The sequence below is a fragment of the Diospyros lotus genome, chromosome 4, assembly GCF_014633365.1.
Source record: "Diospyros lotus cultivar Yz01 chromosome 4, ASM1463336v1, whole genome shotgun sequence".
Classification (NCBI taxonomy): Eukaryota; Viridiplantae; Streptophyta; class Magnoliopsida; order Ericales; family Ebenaceae; genus Diospyros; species Diospyros lotus.
In genome coordinates this window covers 42947067-42968917 of record NC_068341.1, presented here as the reverse complement: position 1 = coordinate 42968917, position 21851 = coordinate 42947067, and the positions used below count along the sequence as shown (strand labels likewise).

The 21851-nt window shown below is 32.2% G+C and overlaps 2 protein-coding genes across 2 annotated transcripts; both read right to left on the bottom strand.

The window, feature by feature from the left end:
- Positions 1–7902: 7902 nt before the first annotated feature.
- Positions 7903–11796, bottom strand: LOC127798917 (coniferyl alcohol acyltransferase-like). The gene is made up of 2 exons (XM_052332562.1): positions 11220–11796; positions 7903–9060 (listed from the first exon to the last, which is right to left on the bottom strand). Exons 1-2 carry the CDS (start codon positions 11661–11663, stop codon positions 8131–8133), a joined length of 1374 nt encoding a protein of 457 aa, XP_052188522.1. The 5' UTR covers positions 11664–11796; the 3' UTR covers positions 7903–8130.
- A 6470-nt stretch (positions 11797–18266) lies between these two features.
- On the bottom strand, positions 18267–21223 carry LOC127798918 (coniferyl alcohol acyltransferase-like). Its single transcript, XM_052332564.1, has 2 exons — positions 20810–21223; positions 18267–19196 (listed from the first exon to the last, which is right to left on the bottom strand). The coding sequence occupies exons 1-2, from the start codon at positions 21221–21223 to the stop codon at positions 18267–18269; spliced, it is 1344 nt and encodes a 447-aa protein (XP_052188524.1).
- Positions 21224–21851: the final 628 nt, after the last annotated feature.

Here is a 21851-nt window from a genome sequence, read left to right as displayed (position 1 = left end):
GATGGTATTGTTGATCATGTATTTGTACAAGAGTTTGAGAGTATGGGCCGAAACCGTAGTTTTTTCAAGGGTGCACCCATACACCTCAGCTTGGAAAGGGGGTTGTAAAAATAAGGAGTAAAAATAAGGTACGGTCGGCTCAAATAGAAATGAAATAGAAAATTACATTTTTGCATTCATGCACGAAATATTTTTTGTACCCTACTTAGATAATTCATCATCTAACTTCAGCTTTGCCCTTGAAATATTCAAACGTTCCAAATGTTATTGTAGTTGATGCAAATGTGGATGAGGCATGCGATGGCACTTGTTAAGTGCATAAGGTATTTGATTTTGAAAGTGATGTATTTAAATTTCTGCTACTTGAACTTTGAACGATTTGAAAGTCCATGGTGTAAGAACTAATGTATTATGAATGTTGAAATATTAGGTTCGATCTTTGCTTTCGCTATTTAAAAATGCCTAGTTTAGCTTATTTGATGTATAATGTTTTTCTATGCTAAATAGATAAGTGAAAATTTTGGAAATTATATTATGTTGAGACATATATCTATGTGTGTGTGTATATATATATATATAAAGTCACATGATTCACTGGTTATAACATGCCCGAGAAAGTAGAGTGTTACACTTAGGGTGTGACCACTCAAGAGGGGGGTGAATTGAGTGATTAAAATTTTTCTTAATTTTAATAAATATTTTTTATTAATGATTTTATTAAAAAATATATATTTGATAAATATAATAAATTATATTTGAGATTAATAATAAATGTAAGCCACAAGATATAACAAAAATAAATACAATGAGGCACAACACAATTTATAGTGGTCGGTGTCTTCACACACATCTAGTCCACTAAAATAATTTTACCAACCTTTCCACATTAACTCATCTTGAAAACTAGATACACACCAAAATTACAACGGGTTCTAGGTAACTACTACACTAAGGGGGCGTTTGGTACGGGAGAAGTTTTTAAATTCCTGTAATTCATGATTCTTAGGAATGCTCTTGGAAATCTTTAATTTCCAGAATTTATACAATTCTATATTTGGATAGATTTAAACATTATAAGGAATGTTGAGTATTCTTTTCTGAAAATTTTGCATTCCTATCTTTGGTTTAAATGTAACATTCTTGAAAATTCATGTTCTTTTTCTAAAATTACCCTTATTTAATTTTTTATTTAAAAATGATAAATTTCTTCTACTATATAAAATTTTGGGACCCAGAATATCTTTAGAAAATAAAAAAATATTATTTTTTTACACATTATGTATATATATGCATGTGTATATATACATAATATATATGTTTGTATGAATATTTACTTTAATATATATAATATTTTATAATAAATAATATATAAATATATATATATATATGTAAATATAATATATTTAATATAAATATATTACATATATATAATATGTTTGTATGGAGTTATAAAAGGATAAGGGGTGTTTTAGTCTTTTTATTTGTTAAAAACATTTCTAAGTCCATGGGAAACTTGGATTCCCAACCTTCCATAGAAATATTTTTGTGGGAAAGTTGCTTAAAAATCATTTTCGGGAATCCTATTTCCCAGGATTCTTTTTATAAAAAAGTTGTGTTAAACATGGGAATACAAATTCCCAACCTAATATTCTCAAGAATCTTAAAATTTCTCCTATACCAAACGCCCCTGATGATGGTTTTTGGACCACCACGTGCCGCCTCTGGGAATGGACCTCGGACTTGGCGATGTCGGACCTCGATGATAGGACCTGCAAGACAACGGAGTGGCAGGGCTAGGGTCCCCCGGGGTGGACTCCAACGTTCAAATCAGTAGAGTAAATGCAAGTGGCAATCAATGTAAGAGCTGTAGAACTTGGCATACCTAGTGAGGATTCTTGTCCTTTATATGTAGACCCGTTATGGGGTACCCGGGATAAACCCGTATTGAGCGGGGGCATGACTCCCGAGAATCTCGGTCAAGGTGGAACGGGTCTTGCGGCACGGCCTGGATTTCTCGGGCTCTGCTCCGGATTGTTAACTTGCCACGTGTCAGTCTCTCAAGCGATCCACGTGGCAGGTAAGACCGTTGGCGCGTAGGGGTATTTTGGTAATTTTAGGTGGTGCCACATCAGCCCCTAAGGTTTTCTTCATACCTTACATTGGAAACTAGATTCACCTAAATTTTAATGGTTCTAGAAAACCTATATATTCTACAATAGTAATTTAAATGTTATAAATAATTTGTTCACACTTGAACACAAATAAGTAATTAAGAATAAATTATACAAGACAATAATATTTAAATAAATAAATAAATTTACAACATCAAATAGAGAAGTTCGGATTTGTCGTGGAAGACTTGAAGAACTTTTCTCCTCTTGTCTTGTGACTCTTTGGTGGATATGCAATAATATATCAAGAGCTTTGGATTACTTAGATGCTTTGCTTAAGAGCGTTTGAGAGCTTTTAGATTCTTTGGATATGCAATGAAAGTACTTAGATAATCAAAAAATGAGTTTGTGGGGTATTTATAAACATTTTAGCCACTAAAGAAATGGTTAATATGAAATTTGAAATTCAAAAAATATTTAGTGTTTCTCAAACAATAAGAAAACATGTCTCACCTTTAATTCAAAATAAATTTATTTTTTGCATAAGAAATCAAAATTTGAAAATTCAAATATAAGATTTTGAGACATAAATGATTAAAACAAGAAAACATGTCTAAAAGTAATCTCCTTTAATTAAAAATAAATTTAATTTTTGTATGAGTAAGAGAAAACATGTCTAAAAATAATTCTCCTTTAATTCAAAATTTAAAAAATCAAATATAACCTTTTGAGACATAAATGATTAAAACAAGAAAATATGTCTAAAAATAATTCTCTTTTAATTCAAAATAAATATACTTTTTGCATGAATAAAAGAAAATATTTATATTATAAAATATTTTTATTAATCATCAAAACTTAATTAATATAAGCAAGTTGGCTCAGCAGTATTAATCTGACGTGTTTTATCCTACTTGTCACCATCAATTTAACTCTTAACTCACAATTAACTAAAAGAGTAAAAGAAACAAAAATAAATAATCAATTAAAAAAATATGTCAAAATTTTAATTGACGAGGAACTAAATGTCACATTTTTTAAGGGGGTATTTGTTAATTAAGATAAGAGATAAAAAATGTCTGATATGCAAAGCATTCCGAATGTTTAGCATTTCTAATGTGTTTGTTAAAACTTATCTGACCATTTCTGAAAAACCCTTCACGTGACCTCTTTCTCTTTCAAAATAAATTTATCTAACATCCTCCTCAGATAAATTTATCCAACTCTTTCAAGATAAGTTTCAATTACCTATATACCCCTTGTAAGATAGTTAATGTCATTTAATGCATTTTAAATATTTAAATTTATTAAAAGAACTTATTTATTTAGGTCTTATAATTAATATTATTTAATACATTTTTTAATTGTTATATGTTTTGATAATTTTTAAAATTTAAATGACATTATTTCTTTCATTGATTTTTAAAATTTAAACTTCTCTCTATATATATTTTATTAACTAATACAGTTCCTTTTACAAATTTTTAAATTATTTTATTTAATTTTATATTTTATTATCTATTATGAAAATATGTTTTGGCCATTTTTAATTATCTAAGTGGAATTATTGTAATTCTAAAAATAATTATTTCTACTTTTCAACTCTTTTTAAATCTATTTTTGAACATAAATTTAGAAAATAAAATATTATTTTTAATTTTTGATAATTCATATTAATCATAAAATAATATTTTAATCATAAATTTGTTGTTGATATTAACAAATAATTTTGAATAAATTTGGTAATAAAGATATTTTGGTAAAAAAATTCTTATCTTGCTGCTTATCATATGTATTAACAAACATATAAAAAAAAGTATAATTATCAGCTAATTTTAAAAAAAATTAACAAACACTTTGATAAAAATTTTGGAATGCTTCCCAGTCTTATCTTTGATCATTCCATATCTTAATCTGAAAAGTATTATAATTTTATCTTGATATATCTTATCTTGTTTATTTTAACAAATGCCCCTTAAGTAGGGATGGTTGAACGCCAATTTCACCATTTATGCAAATGACTAAAGATCAACGCGATTAGGTTAATTTGAAAAAAAAAAAAATTGAAATTGCATTTGGGGTTCATGATTAAAATTTGAGAAATGCAGCTATACAAACACAGTTACGGTTAAAAATAAAAGAAAATTATCCATTAAGATAATTAAAAATAATTATAACTATTGATATAATTGACAATTATATATATAATATTAGTTTTATATATAATATAGCATTAGCTTATAAATTTTTAATTTAAATATATATTCTTTTATAAAATATCTTTAATTAAGTTGTAATTTATTTACAATAATGTTCAATAAATATAATTATTACCTTAAAATATATTATAACAATATTAAAAAAATAGTAAAATCATTACATATAACATCTACCTATTTATGACATTTTAGAAATATTACTAAAATTCTTCTTATGAAAATTCATAATTGTGTGATTACAGTTACGGGTACAAACGTAAAAGCACAATTACATTCATAATTATTACTTTAAAAACACTAACCAAACCGATCTAGGTTTGTCCCTACAAATGCCCTTTGTTAGATCTTCTTACGATTTTCGACACATATGTTACGTTTAGCATATCCCGATCTTCTTATGATTTTGGAAACACATGTTACATTTAGCATATCCTAACCGAATCGATAAATTATGTGTAGGCACCCCTAACTAGGGACCCACAACAAGGTGACATAAATGTTAAATACCATTAAAAATATTACACATCATCTTTGATATTGATAACGAAAGCCACACTCATACATTCTTGCTCATAGACAAACACAATAGTGTCATCATGCTCACATAAACGAGAGCAACTCAATATTACACACCACATCAAGGTCCATAACCCACCATATCCCCTCAGGGGTACAATCTAAAACATAAGTCAAGCATAATTTAATATTACACAACACAAAACAACCCCAGGGATCTTTGATTGAAACGGCTTTGTACACACTACTACCCCATGGATCCTGATTCACTTGGCTCGCCCTCTACTTTATCTTTATCCTTACCTGGAACGATGCAAGCAAACATGAGCCACAAGACCCAGCAAGTATAAATGGAAGAAAGCGAGCATAAGAACTATGGGTATCAAGAAGCAAAAGAGACATGAATGCCATTTAAGGTACTTTCACATAATAAAATGATGAAACATGCATCCATGCATATATGCAATACTTTTCAAAACTATAAACATGGGACCGAAGTCCGAAACCTTGGGACTGAAATCCATGACATAAACTTAGGGTCGACGTCCAACTTTGACCTCAACACTTTCTCAACGGATATATCCTGTAGACTTGTCCGCTGCGCGCATCATGAGACCTTTACACATTTATTTAAAAACCATTTTCATGCACATGCTTCATGCATCCTCATAACATGCATATTTGTAATAACTTCTCATATATAATTGACATGCAATTAACGAAACAATATGCACAATAGGGCAACATTCATGCAAGACAACATCAAACTTTTGCATGTACACAATAAAGTATCATTCCCAAGGAAAGATAGAGTGATACAAACCCTATATGAGATTCAATAGGTATAAATGTAAATCATGGAATAACATGCATATTCATAATAACTTCTCATATATAACTGACATACAATTAACGAAGCAAGATACAAAATGGGACAACATTCATGCAAGACAACATCGAACCCTTGCATGTCCACAATAAAGCATAATTTTCAAGGAAAGATAGGGTGATACAAACCCTATTTAAGATTCAATGGATATAAATGTAAATCATAGAATAATTTACGGGCAGGGGAAATAACTTGTAAAATAGGAAAATATCATGGAATTTAAAAAATTAAGAGGTAGGATCATACAATGACAAGAGTTAGAAAATAGAACTTGTAATTTAAAACATATCTTGAGAAAAGAGGAACTGAACTTGTAAAATAGGAGAAGAACTTGCAATTTAAAAGATTAGGAACTAAGAGCTTGCATAATAATAAGAAAACTGAGATCTTGTCCCTTAAATGGAACAAAAAGGAAGAAAAACTTGCCTTAATAGGAATAAGAACTTGCAAATTAAAAATATGAACTTAAGAAGATGGAGAAACTGAACTTGCAAGTTAAGAATAAGAACTTGCAAAAAATAAGAAGAGAACTTACATTAAATATTTTCTTAATTCTTGCAGCATACCGGAGTTGCTATGCCACAACCCAAACTTACACAGACAGAATTTTTCCCTTAATTTTTCTAAAATTCTCCTTAATTTCTCCCCAAAACCTCCCCCCCAAAATCCTACATTTTACTCAATGTTATGGCCTGTTTATAGGCCAAGGGGGTAGGACAATGTAAGGGTTACGTAGGGGCAAAGGGATAAAAAAATTCTGATGAAAAAAAGGGTTTTCGGACACTTGGTGAAGGTTGGAAGCCACTTGGCAGTGGCTAGCGCACAGCAGGCCATGTGACGCTCATCTGGCGTGCCTGGGCGCGAGTTTGATCCCGCAACCTCACATTCCTCCTTTGCACCCCCGACCATCTCTCCTACAACCCTTCTTGCTCCTCATCGCAATCAATTTATTTTTAGGACATTTTTAATTTCCAAAATTTCATTTTTAATGCCAATAAATTTCAGAAATTACCCCAAATTAATATATTCTATTCTTTCGATAAATACTTTCAAACAAAATAATTAATTACACATTTCCTCAAAATAACCTCAAATAATTATTTTAATCCCAAAAACATACCAAATTTAATATTTTTCTCACATAACTCAATAAATCTCATAAAATTCATAAATTAATTATTTTCTTAAATCCTCAAATGTTCAATACCATAATTAATAATAGCTATTTATCTTCAAAAATTCCGAGATGTTACATTATGAATTCTGACAAGTTTGTTAGACAAAGAAAGAGAATAAGGGGAGTGGCAAAGAAAATATGAAGATATTTTTGTCATAAAAAATAATTTTAAGAATGATTATTTTTTTTTATAATTATATCACCATTAATTTATCTTATCTAGAGTTTATATTTTAAATTCAATTAGATTTTATACTAGCTGCCAATTACCTAACACAACACAAATATGGGACTGACCAAGGTTGTTAAAATCGGGATTTTAAGTGGGATCGACAAAGGGTCCATAAAATCGTATCGTAAAATCGTAAGATTTTAGAGATAATTAAAAATACCCTTTAATTTTTGTAAATATATGTTTATAATAACATAATTTTGTAGAAAATGAATTAATATCATTTAATAACCTAATTATTCCTTATTATAATTCAAAAGATGATATTTCCAAAATATAGCTCAAAAACTAGCAGGTTGGTATAGGCAATTTAAACGCAAAATATAGGTAATTTAGAGGTAAAATATAGCTTAAAATTCTTTAGATGATGTTTCTAACGTCTTCCATTAGATTTAGATTGTAATTTTTTCTTGATTTAACATTGATTAAATCAAGTAATATCTCAATTTGGAGTTGGGTGGTCCATTAATTAATTACTTGTTTGTCTTGATTTACTTATGCAATCAATGTTAAATCAAGTAAAAATTATAATTTAAATCAAGTAAATTGGAACTTATGCAATTAATGTTATATGCTATGTGACATTGGAACTTATGCAATCAATGTTAAATCAAGTTCCAATTTAGAGGCAAAATATAACAATTCATTGCATAAGTTCCAATGTCAGATGTTATGTGACATTGAGACGTTGGAAGCATCCTCTAAATTACAACTTAAATCAATGGAGGTCTTTGAATCGTAAAATCGTTTGGGGATCTCTGCAGCGTAAAATCGTAAAATCGTACATGTAAAATCGAGATTTTATAGGATTTTATCCCAAATTGGATTTTACATGGGATTTGAATCGTTTGGGGTTCTTCGAATCGTAAAATCGTATGCATAAAATCGGGATTTTAACAACAATGGGACTGACCCTAGATAACATCACCAGCACAGTATATCACCATTGGTTGTTACCTCTTCTTATTCTACATCAATTAATTGTTTCAGTGGTTGAGATACTCAAACGTCAATGGCTTGAACACATGACCCGCCTGAGCTTCCACCGTCTCCAGCTGCCCCTCCAGCAGGTGCATGTATACAAGCCAGTCGCCGTTCCCCGCCGGACTCGGCATCGGCATCACATATCCGGCATCTCCGCCCCAAGGGAAGTGGTACGACCCCAACGCCGGCCTTCCCCACCCGAAATCCACCTTCCCCACTGGAAACCGCTGCCCCGACGACACCACGAAAGCTGGCCCTCCCCCGGCGGCGTAAATCCTCGAAAGCCCCGGTTCCGGCCGGTGAGCCTCCACCCAGTCTATCAGGTCCAGGAAATGCTCCTTGCTCACGGCTTCTTCCAGAAACTCATGAACTGCATTCGCCACCCAGCTCAGATCTTTCCCCCTGAGCTCGCCGGCGCTTTTCTTCCCGAACGGAATCGACAAAACGTTCCCAAAATAACCGTCAATGGTGCTCAATCTCGTCCTGCCGTCAACCACAATACCCATGCTGCAAGTCCCGTCCGGTTGAGTTTCTCGTCCGGCCACGATCTTCCACAGGAAGGCGCTGAAGGCCTCGAGCTTGGTGCGTTTCTTTCCGGCGCATGAGTCAGAGGCAAGTGACTGGAGATGATTCAGCTGGCCAGACTCGACGTAGTAGATGCGGCTGATCAGATGTTCGGCGGCGGGGCGGCGGTGTTTGGGTGGCGGCAGGGCGGAGATGGGCACGTACATCTCGTCAATGGAGGGATGATAGGTTCCAGCAGGGCGTCTAGGGCTGAGTATAGAGCGGCGGAGAGATGGGAGAAGTGAGAGTGGCTTGGACTGGGCCATCTCCGCCCATGAGACTAGAAACATGTTGGCGGAGTAGGCGTCCGCCACCCTGTGGTCGAATGAACACGCCACCACTGCGCCGCCGCACAGGAGCTCCGTGGCCTGTCATTGTCATGAAAGACAAGTTCTCATGTGCTAACAAGAAATGTTTTGTCTAATCAACTCATATGGTATACGGTCTCTAGAATCCATATTTTGTTTAAAATGATGTTTAATATTAATGAAAATACTAATTGGATACACAACTCGTGACACAGTGCATTGATATATTATATATTTATATTAATATAATACACAATATAATATATTAATATACAAATATAATATATATATTTAGTGAGACCAAGTCAAATTGGGCCCATGGGCATGGAGTGATGTAGGGTATATAATTCTTTTTTTTTTTGGGTACCAACGTTCTGGTTCTTATGATCGATACTATTTATGAACTTTTGTGGCTAGCTAAGTCTCTCATTATATAAAACTTGATTAATTAATTGGGGATTAAGTTATCATAAAGCTTAAGTTTAAGGCACAAATATATGATAAAATACATAAACTAATGGCGCTTGCTAGGTTTTGAATGGATGAAAATCAAGGGTTCTTTCATAAATTTTTATAAATAAAAATATAATTTATTTTTATTTAGAAGTGTGTAAATGGTCGGTTCAGTTACTAAACTAATCGAAATTCATTAATCGATTAAGGAGGTGTTTGTTAATCAAGATAAAAGAGAGAAAATATCAGATATAGGAAACATTCCGAGTGTTTGGTCTTTCTAACGTGTTTGTTAAACTTATCTGACAATTTCTGAAAAAACCTTCAAGTGATTTCTTATCTCCCCATTTCAAGATAAATTTATCCAACCTCCTCTATCGGATAAATTTATCCGACTCTTTCAAAATAAAATTTAATTACTTATATGTCCCTTATAAGATAGCTAATGCCATTTAATATATTTTAAAATTTTAAATTTATTAAAAAATTTATTTATTTAACTTTTATAATTAATATTATTTAATATATTTTTAAATTGTTATATGTTTTGACAATTTTTAAATTTTAAATAACATTATTCATTTCATTGATTTTTAAAATTTAAATTTCTCTATATATATATATATTTTATTAACTAATATAATTCCTTTCACTAATTTTTAAATTATTTTATTTAATTTTATATTTTATTACCTATTATAAAAGTACATTTTGATTATTTTTAATTATCTAGATGGAATTATTGTAATTCTAACAATAATTATTTATATTTTTCAACTCTTTTTAAATTTATTTTTAACATGAATTTAGAAAATAAAATATTAATTTTGGTTTTAATTTTAATTTTAATTTTTTTGACAATTCATATTAATTATAAAATACTATTTTAATCATAAATTTGGTAATAGAGATATTTTGATAAAAAAACTCTTATCTTGGTACTTATCATATGCATTAATGAACACATAAAAAGAAAAAATACAATTATCAGTAGATTCTAAAAAATTTAATAAACACTCTGATAGAAATCTTAAAATGCTTTCCAGTCTTATTTTGATCATTTCATATCTTGATTCGGAATGCATTCCAAACTTATCTTGATACCTCTTATCTTACTTATTTTAACAAATGCCCCCTAAACAAAATCGTGAAGTAAAATTTAACCGAACTAACTAATTAACTAGAAAAATCAAACTAATCAATAATTGAGAAAATTAAATTGAAACTGTATAACATGTAGAAAAGAAAAAAAAAACAATTATGTTTTCTTAAAGTTAGGTTAGTTCGGTTATTCTAATAAAAAAATTAAATTAAAAATTAAAAATCAAATTTTTGAAAAAATTAATTGAATCAAATCGAATCGAACTGATGTAAGAAAAAAATTGAACCAAATCAATAATATATATCATAAAAAATAGGGTTTTCTTAAGTGAATTTAATATGATTTATTTTTAGAGAAAATATAATAATTATAGTAATAAATATATCTTGAAACATTTTATTAACTAATAGAACTCTTTACAAGTTAAGAATAAAGAACATTAATCGTACGTAGTGAAAATAATATAATATATATATATATATATTTATAATTATGGGTAATGGTAAGGGCAATACAATAGTTCGATAAATGCACTTTGTACTAAAAGTAAAATATATTTATCGAAACTTAATCAAAGGTTAACAATACCCTTTATATATATAATATAATATATAGAAAATTATACATATATATATATATAGAATAATTACGGTAAGAAATATACCTGGACGGAGAGCACACCATGCTTCTTCTTGGGCACAAGCTTGGCCTCAATGCTTTCGTCGGGATTGTAGAAGTTGATATCTTCAAGCCGGACGTCGGCGAAAGCTTCGGTGAAGTCGACTCCCCGGTCGTTGCAGAGAAGCTCGGGCTCACCCCCACTGTTGAGCACAATCTCGCCGCTGAATGCGTAGTAATAAACTAGAGCTTGGGCCAAGGCCTTCTTCAAAACACCGACCATCAACCCAAATGCGGAGGAGGAGGAGTCCCCTCCGCCTCCTGAGGCGGCCGCCGGCTTCTTGTAGCAGAAGAAGACCCCGACGTCCACCGGCGGCAAGAGCAGGTCGAGGTTGGACTGCGGCAGCCAATGCTCCTGTATTGGCAACGCCGCCGCCACCACCTCCTCCTTTTTCACCTGCACCTCGAACCCTCCTTTTTTGCCCACCATTTTCAATAACTTCAGAGAGAGAAAGAGAGAGAGAGAGATGTGAGTATGCTGGATGGGTGAACCAGCTGAGGAAATGGGCGAAACTTTAGAAGCTAGAGAGAGAGAGAGATTTGGTAAAACATATTTGAAAATCTATTCCAATACTCAGTGTGACATCCTTTATAAACGTAAACGAAAGACACTAATTAAAGCAATATATAGTTGGATTATATCAGATTAGATTAGATGAGGCGTCACAATTAATATGCTTAATTTTTCAAATTACATTTAATTGACTCATTCATTGGACATTAATTATTTTTTCATAAATGTTTATAGTCATCCTTTAATTATAAACAATGTCATTTTTAATAAATATTTTATAATTTAATTAGTTACTATAAATGAAAAGGTAAATATCTCTTGTTTAATAATTATCTTGAATTTATATATAGTGAAAGATCAGTCTACGGTAGATATCTCTCCGAGATTTTCAAAGTTGAATTTCAATGATTGTACTATTTTAGAATAATGACAAATTTATGCTATTTTGAAGTTATCTCCACGCATCCGTCTACTCGAGACGAGATGGTGACAGATTTATTGGAATAAGTAGTAGAGATATATAGATTATGTCATTGACCCTTCAAATCTAAGTAGAGATATAGATTATGGCGTGGTAGAGGGAATTGAGTGGCATGGCCGGCGACGCCATCGGAGAGAGGTTCTGGATGATGTTCTCGACGGCGATCTGGTGCGTGTCTCTGAGACAGGATCCTCTGGTTGAGCTCGATCATGGCGATCGAGGTGCGACGACAGAGAAGACAAACCAGATGAGGGTTATCCAATTTCACATGGAGCGATGAATGGGAATGGATAGATAACTAAAAGGTCTTGAAGGTGGGACTAACAGAACAGTGGAGTCATACTCAGACAGTCAGTCAACTAAGGTCTTGAAGGTACAGCGTGTGCGTGGTGGAGGACAGAACTTGGTCATAGGGTACAGCGTGTGCGTGTTCTTCGGGGCTTTGAAATTTGTAGCAAACAGAGAGATGAAAAAATCCCCCGATTTACTTCTGGGTCCCGGCTTTTGTCACAGTTGATGAGGACAATCCTGATTAGCGAAAATCACCTCAAGTCAACAACTTTGGGCGCGTTTAATGGCCCAAATTTTTCAAGGGAAAGGTAACTTTTCTACCCAATATTAAATTTTTATATTGTTTGATAATTTTTATTTTAAAAAATTCATTTTTTTATTAATGATCACGTGAGCTTATTTTCCTTCAAGTTATGAAAATCAAATTCTTTGGAAAGGAGGGAGGAGATGAAATTTTCCTGACAATTGAGAAAGGTTGTGGGTGTGCGACGACAACTGAGAATGAGGGAGAAGGGGGGTTTGTAAATTATTTTATATTTTTTATTTTTAATAATTAATAAATATAAATATATAAAAAGAAAATATGTCAAAATTACGTATAAATTATTTTTTTGAAAAATAAAACAAAAATAATTTTGTAGTTTTATTTCTTTGAGAAAATAATTTAATTAATTTAAAATACGTTATTATTTTAATTTTTCTGTATAAGATTTAATATTTTTAATACATTTTCACCATTAAATACACATTTTTCATGAAAAATAATGCCTATTAAACATGAAATGCCAATAACATCATTTTCACCATTGAATTGGAAAATATTTTTTATCCAATTCTATGAAAAATATTACTAATCAAACATCAAAAGATGGAAAATAACATTATTTTCTAGGTAAAAAATTATACTAATCAAACAGTTTAAATTTTCAATTTTCAAGAATTCATTTTCTCTAGAATTCAATGCCCTGGAATTTATTTTTTTTTCACTTAAATTCCACCCTTATAATCAAACGCACCTTTAATGTAATTACATTCAAATATTTTATTTTCTCTTTTCTTATGTGAATTTAATAGGAGTTAAATTAAATAAATATAGAGTAACATGACACAAGTGTGTCAATTATTTAATCACAAAAATATCAAAATTTTATGTGAAAAATTCTCTTAATGTGAAAAGTAAAAACTACGTAATCGAAATTCATCCAAAACTTTTACTATCAAACAAATAATGAAAAGGACTCTGCTAAATAATTAAAATTTATCCAGATAGAAAGTTATTTAATACTTGTTTTTAATGATATTTAACAAAATAAAAAGACAATTTTAACCTTATAAAATAAAATTGAATTGTGACCGGAGGGTATCGTTGGTAAATAAAATAATAAATGACATAATTATCTTAACATCAACAATTGAAATGACTAAAAAGGATAATTATATCTGGATAAATTCTATTCAAATAGATTTATTATAATGAAAATACACAAAACTCTTTTCTAATTGTTAATAATTAGAGACACATAATAATATCTCTTCAAGAATAATTACTTTTGAAACCAAATAACTAGAATAAGAAATAGAAGAGATTTCACCGAATAAAAGAACTCGACATCTATTGCAGAAACTTATTAACAAGAACTCCAGAACTGATCTCCACCATGCAGATTGTAGAGCCGTGCGTTATGAACATGCTGACCAAATTTCAATCAAATTTGATCACAAATTGAACCCCAAATAATTTATTGATCAAAACTGGATTGCAACTTTTTATCAATTTCAGCACTTTTCTTATTTCCCTTTTTCTTATGTGCGGCTGCAACATTAGGAAAGTTTGAAACCCTTTATACTTGATATTTTTAGGATAAAAATAACCCTAAGTCTTCTACACATAAACTTAACTCACATATACTTTACTTAATTAATAATTATGTACAAATTAATGGGCCATCCCCACAATGGAGGAAACCCAGCCCAACAGGCCTCAAACCCTCTCAATTTTGCCCCAAGTGCTTCTTCTACACATGAAATTGAACGACACAGAGCCAACTTAGCCCAAAGCAAGACAAAATTTTGACTTACTCTCCCTTTTTAACTATTTGTTTTCGTTTGCTTTACTCTTTTGATTAACTGAGAGTTAACAGATGGACTGATTATGTCAAGTAAAATAAAATATATCATATTAATACATAATAAATTAGATTAATTTTTTTCAAGCTTAATATATAAAGGGTCTTTGAATTATTAAAAAATATTATCTTTAATCTCTAAATTAGAATTCTAACATATTTTCTCCTTCATCTATTTGTTTTCAATACCTTTAACCCTTCGATGGATAAAATGTTAGCAATTGAATTAGCAGTAACAAATAAGACAAAAGCATTTGTAACACTAATTTATAAAACACAATAAAAATAATTAAAATGGCCAAAATAAAAAAAGAATTAGAAGAGGGAAAAAAAATGAGGACGACACATTGAAAAATTAATTTACCAAAATTAATTTGATATATTATAAATGTTTCATCTTACATGTTACCAGTGGCATAGCCAGAAATTTTAGGCTGTGAGTAAAAATTAAACTTTAAACTCTAAATTCTATCTAAAATTAAATAATATAAAAAAATTAAAAAATAATATAATATTAAAATATATATATCAATAAATTATACAATTGACGTATTTTCATATTTTAATAACGTCGCATAATAACATCATTATCAATTATATTAAATATCTATTTTTCAATATATACAACTAAGTTGTCGTTCAATCATTAATCTCCAATTTGATTGCGCAGCCGAGTCTTGATAAACTTCATGAGAGACTGTCATTCAATCATTGATCTCCAATTCAATTACATAATAGAATCTTGACAAACTTCATGATAGAAAATATGTTTTCTGCTATAATTTTAAATATGTAATTTATAAATTTGTAACAAAAAATGAAAAACATTAATCCCCTTAATTAAAACATAGTTAAAGAAATGGTTAACTAAGATTAACATACACAAAAGAAAAGTGGGTCAAATTTTTATATATCTTATTTTTAATTTTTGGTCAATATTAAAAAAAGCACTAGCAGTCGCCACCAACTACCATGACCAGTGATTTTCTACGATCAGAGGCAATCGCTCGACACCCTTATTCCCATCAACCAACATACCCAAAACACCAATAAAATTTAACGGTCAAATTTCATAAATATAAGTTTAAACTTTTGACCAAACCCAATGTGCGTAAATGCATTGAGAATTGTCACCAGCTATCATGGTCGGTGATTTTTGGCAATAAGAGTCAATTACCCGACACCCTTATCTTCATCAACTAATATATCTAAAATTTAGATTTTTTTTTAAAATTCAAGGTGAGCATTTAGAAAAAAAAAATAAAAAAAAATAAATTATTATATATAATAATTTTTTAAAAATCCAAGGGTAGTTGCCTACCCTTGGCTGTATGTGGCCACTGCATGTTACCATTAATTCAACTACTAACGTTTCGTCCACCAAAAAACTAAAGGGAACAAAAATAAATGGTTAAATGAAGGAATATACCAAAATTTTAGTTGAGTGGCTAAAGACCACATTTTTTAATAGTCCAAGAACTCTTTACATATTAAACCTAAAAATAATAATAACATGTCGTGTTATGTATTAATGTGACATGTTTTATTCTATTTGTCATTATCAATTCAATCATTAACTCTCAATTAACTGAAAGGTTAAAAAAAACAAAAATAATTGAACGAATAAAAAAATATATCAAAGTTTTAATTGATGAGGTAAAGGCTATATTTTTTAAGTAGAGTTGCCAATTTCATCGTTCATGCAAATGATATAGACGAGCGCCATTAGGTTAATTTGAAAAAAATAAAAAATCATAATTGCATTTGGTGCTTATGATTAAAAATTGAGAAAATCAGCTATAAACACCATTATGGTTAAAAAATTAAGAAAAAGTATCCATTAGGATTATTAAAAATAATTATAACTATACCTATAATTGACAATTATATATGTAATATTAGTTATATATTGTGGACGTTCGATTTTAGCCGACCCCGATTCTTTTTTGGGTCGCGGTGAATAAGTGCAAAGTGCCAAGAAGAAGAAAATAAAGGTCTCGAACGTGAATCGACACCAGGATTTTTACGTGGTTCGGTCAGAACGATGCTGACTCCATGATCGCACTCTGATTATTCCTCAAGAATGGCGATCTCTCCTCCTTTTCTTTTTGTCCCTCTGACCCCTATTTGTACTTAGGGGTCCTTACAATTTAGATAATATATAGAAATATAAAGACTACATAATAGGAGACAAACAACCTTTATCGTTTACACAAAATCGAGAGTGGGATCCCCATTACGAGAAGCATGAGTTGTTGCAGATAAAATAAACGAACCCTACCTCTGACTTCTCAGCAATTTTGCCACTTATGCGATATGGAGGTTTTAGCCCAGCGGTCTGAAGGGCATTGCCGGGAGTCTGTTAGTCGATCGCTGGGAGCTCGCTAGGAGCTTCTCGAGGAGCTCGCCAGGTGTTCGTTTTACGAGTTTCGGATTTCAATAGTTGCTGGACTTTCTTTGGCGAGGTCGTCTGGGCCCTCCTGGCTTCGGGTGATTGGGCTAGTCCATTGGACAGAGTTTGGCCCATATGGAGTGATACAGAAAATACATATAACATATATATATAATATAGTATTAGCTTATAAATTGTTAATTTAAACTATGGTTAATCTATCAACTACGAATACAATTATAAAAATCTAATCATGTGGTTACAGTTACAAACACGGGTACAAATGTAAAAGCACAATTATATTCATAATTATTTTCAAAACCCTAACCAAATTGACTATCGCTTGTCCCTACAAATGCCCTTTGTTAGATCTTCTTATGATTTTGGACACATAAGTTACATTTAACATATGATAGTGAATCAAAACTTTATAATTCTAATTACACTTTTTCTTAATTGTTACTTTACAAATATTAAAAAAAATTAAAAATAACCACATTTTCTCTCACACTACCTTTTATTCTCGTATTGTAAATTACTAGCTATCAATTTTTTATGATGTATGAAAATGTATCAGGGGGATTTCGATATTTCCAGAATTTTTCATATTTCGAAACATTAAGAAATAAAAAAAAAATTGGATGATTTTTATAATTTTAAAAATATTTTAAAATTATTTTATAATATTAAAAAAATATTAAAAACGCGTTTCATTTACCAAAAGATTAGACGAGAAATTATATATTATATATAATTTCTTATATTAAAAATTATATTAACAAAAAGACATCTATATTTTTTTCATTTACATATTTTTTTATTTTCATTTCTTAATTTTTGAAAAATATAATTTTTTCAATTTTATTTTATATTATATTTATTTTCTATTTTCATTTCCGTAAAACTTAATTGGTATCTTTTTCTTTGTTCAACCAAAGAAATGAATTGACAAATTGCCAATTCTAACTAGTTTACTACACAGAGAAAAAGGACAAGGGGAGTAAAGGAGAAAATAGGAGGGTAGTTTTGTCAACGTCAATAATTTTAAGAATAAGGAATAAAATATAGCTAGTCATAAAATTAATATAAATTACTATTTTTTTTCAAATATTAAGGATGTTTATTTGCGGACAACATATGGATAGAAGATTTTCTTAAAAAAAATGTTTTTATTATAAATATATTACCTTTGGTTCCCAATTATTTTTATTTTTATTTTATTAATTGGTTCAGTGGCTGAGATACTCAAACGTCAATGGCTTGAACACATGACCCGCCTGAGCCTCCACCGTCTCCAGCTGCCCCTCCAGCAGGTGCATGTACACAAGCCAGTCGCCGTTCCCCGCCGGACTAGGCATCGGCATCACATATCCGGCGTCTCCGCCCCAAGGGAAGTGGTACGACCCCAACGCCGGCCTTCCCCACCCGAAATCCACCTTCCCCACCGGAAACCGCTGCCCCGACGACACCACGAAAGCCGGCCCTCCCCCTGCGGCGTAAATCCTCGAAAGCCCCGGTTCCGGCCGGTGAGCCTCCACCCAGTCTATCAGGTCCAGGAAATGCTCCTTGCTCACGGCTTCTTCCAGAAACTCATGAACTGCATTCGCCACCCAGCTCAGATCTTTCCCCCTGAGCTCGCCGGCGCTTTTCTTCCCGAACGGAATCGACAAAACGTTCCCAAAATAACCTTCAATGGTGCTCAATCTCGTCCTGCCGTCAACCACAATGCCCATGCTGCAAGTCCCGTCCGGTTGAGTTTCTCGTCCGGCCACGATCTTCCACAGGAAGGCGCTGAAGGCCTCGAGCTTGGTGCGTTTCTTTCCGGCGCAGGAGTCGGAGGCGAGTGACTGGAGATGATTCAGCTGGCCAGACTCGACGTAGTAGATGCGGCTGATCAGCAGTTCGGAGTCGGGGCGGCGCTGTTTGGGAGGCGGCAGGGCGGAGATGGGCACGTACATCTCGTCAATGGAGGGGTGATAGGTTCCAGCAGGGCGTCTAGGGCTGAGTATAGAACGCCGGAAAGATGGAAGAAGTGAGAGTGGCTTGGACTGGGCCATCTCCGCCCATGAGACTAGAAACATGTTGGCGGAGTAGGCGTCCGCCACCCTGTGGTCGAATGAACACGCCACCACTGCGCCGCCGCACTGGAGCTCCGTGGCCTGTCATTGTCATGAAGACAAGTTGTCATGTGCTAATAAACAAGACATGTCTTACAAACCAAGAGAGATGTTTAGATTGATTCCTCCATGGCCAATAAGGTTGGTGAATAGAGAAGAGTTGGATTTGTTTGTGGAGACAACCTTAATTACGTACCCAAACTCTTGGATGCTCAAGCACATATATATTTTGTTATTAATTAGAAGATTATTCTATAATGGTACGTAAGGAGTTGTTTGTCTCTACTTATTTTGTGTACATGTTTTGGAAAGAGTTTGTCCGATTGTTTGTTTTGTTATATGTTTTCTCTAATTAATTCATATGGTATACGGTCCCTTGAATTCATATTTTTTTTTTAAAATAATGTCTAACATTAATGGAAATACTAATTGGATACGCAACTGAATACTATTGTACATTGATGTTTTATATATTTATATTCATATAATTAGAAGTGAGTAACATTTCAGTTAAGCTGAAGCCAAATCAACCGAAATTAATGGTCCAATTTGATTCAATTTGTAGGTTGTTTCAATTTGATTTCTAAATTCAAGTATCTCAGTTATTTTAATTCAATTCTGTCTCTATATTAAAAAAATGAAATAATTGAACTAACTGAAATATCAAAAATAATATCGTTTTTTTATCAAATTAAGAATAGATTTAGAGAATGGCAGATTTGGTAGAATAGAAGAAGAAGAAGATGTTGAATAGTTTCTAACACTTCCTCTTCAGCTCTTCCTCTCTGCTCCGATCGATCCCAACCTTTCTCCTCCCTTTTTCCCTCTGCTTCTGACCCTTTGCCTCCCAATTCCATTACCCTCCCAATTCCATTACATCCCTCTCACTCGACTTTCTGTTGGCATCCCACACCCCCCTCCCCATGACTCATCGCGACGCAGACTGTTATATGTAACACCCATCGCCATCATCGATTGTCATTGATTCGGTTTTTTTAAATTTTTGATTTATTTGATTTGAACATCTATTCAATCAGTTTAGTTCGATTTTTAAAAATGATTCGGTCTATTCAGTTTGAACAATTCGATTAGTTTCATCAATTTAAGAACACCATCTCAAATAAAGCAAATTTAAAAGTTAATTATGTATAAAAAGGGAATCGAATCAGTATCTTCTCAACGGAAATCACTCACATGAACATGATCCAACCAAGTCAAGGTGTTAGTGAGACCAAATCAAATTTGGAGAAAAAAATTGGTCCCATGGGCATGCACTGATACAATATACCTTTGCATACAAATTTTATATAATTCTTTTTTTATTGGGTCCTAACTATTTCGTACCCTTGAAGTGACAAAGCCAACATGATTCTTAAAGAAGTTTTATCTGAATATTTTCTAGCTAGAGATAATGTTGATAAAATTTTTCCTAAGAGTTATATATATTTTCTCTCAATGTTAGAAAGATTGTATATTTTCATTGGTTGTTTAGATCTTTTAATGTAATCTTTCGTTGTGAGACTCCAAATATGTTCTAATTTAAAGTTGTGCGACTCGGGCATACCCTAAACCCTAATTTAAAGCTGTAGTTGCTTTTGGTTGGTTTGTATGAAATTTTTATTTATATATATTTAATAATTACGGAACAAATATACCTGGACGGAGAGCACGCCATGCTTCTTCTTGGGCACCAGCTTGGCTTCAATGCTTTCGTCGGGATTGTAGAAGTTGATATCTTCAAGCCGGACGTCGGCGAAAGCTTCGGTGAAGTCGACTCCCCGGTTGTTGCAGATAAGCTCAGGCTCGCCCCCACTGTTGATCACAATCTCGCCGCTGAATGCGTAGTAAGAAACTAGAACCTGGGCCAAGGCCTTCTTCAAAACACTGACCATCCACCCAAATGCGGCCGCCGGCTTCTTGTAGCAGAAGAAGACCCCGACGTCCACCGGCGGCAAGAGCAGGTCGAGGTTGGACTGCGGCAGCCAATGCTCCTGCATTGGCAACGCCGCCGCCGCCACCACCACCTCCTTTCTCACCTTCACCTCGAACCCTCCTTTTTGGCCCACCATTTTCAATAACTTCAGAGAGAGAGAGAGAGAGAGAGATGTGAGTATGCTGGATGGATGAACCAGCTGAGGAAATGGGCGAAACTTATAGAAGCTATTGAGAGAGAGACAGAGAGGACAATTTGGTAAAACATATTTGGAAATGATATTGGAATACTCAATTTTGATATTTAAGATAATATTTTATGTTAACAAAAACTATTAATTAGATACTTTCTTGGGAGACATTCACACAAGATTGTGTGTGTATTGATAGAGACAATACAAGAGGGATTACTTTTTAAGAACACCACTCATCACCCAATCAATCTTTTTAGATTTGGCATAATACCCAATTAATTAATTCAATCAACATGCACCTAAAGCTTAATCTTTTTAGTTTGGCATAATACCCAATTAATTGCACCTAAAGTTTGCTCATCTCTCCATTATCAATACCTAACTTGAACTCATCTTTTATACGGCTTCATTGTCCCCAATTTTGCCAATTAAGAATCAATCGATAGAGATCTCTCTGAAATTCTCAAGAGTTAAATTTCTATAATTTGACTCTTTTGAAATAATAACAAATCTATGTTATTGAGTGGAAATTACCTTCTTGATATTTTTGAAGTCATTTCCAAATATCCTT

What these genes read in the sequence shown, in the direction of transcription:
- LOC127798917 (XM_052332562.1), bottom strand. Translation starts at nt 11,663, where the DNA reads ATGGTGGGCAAAAAAGGAGGGTTCGAGGTGCAGGTGAAAAAGGAGGAG. An exon ending in ATGGTGTGCTCTCCGTCCAG is followed by an intron (nt 9,061 to 11,219) that starts GTATATTTCTTA and finishes TGACAATGACAG; the next exon opens with GCCACGGAGCTCCTGTGCGG.
- LOC127798918 (XM_052332564.1), bottom strand. Translation starts at nt 21,223, where the DNA reads ATGGTGGGCCAAAAAGGAGGGTTCGAGGTGAAGGTGAGAAAGGAGGTG. An exon ending in ATGGCGTGCTCTCCGTCCAG is followed by an intron (nt 19,197 to 20,809) that starts GTATATTTGTTC and finishes TGACAATGACAG; the next exon opens with GCCACGGAGCTCCAGTGCGG.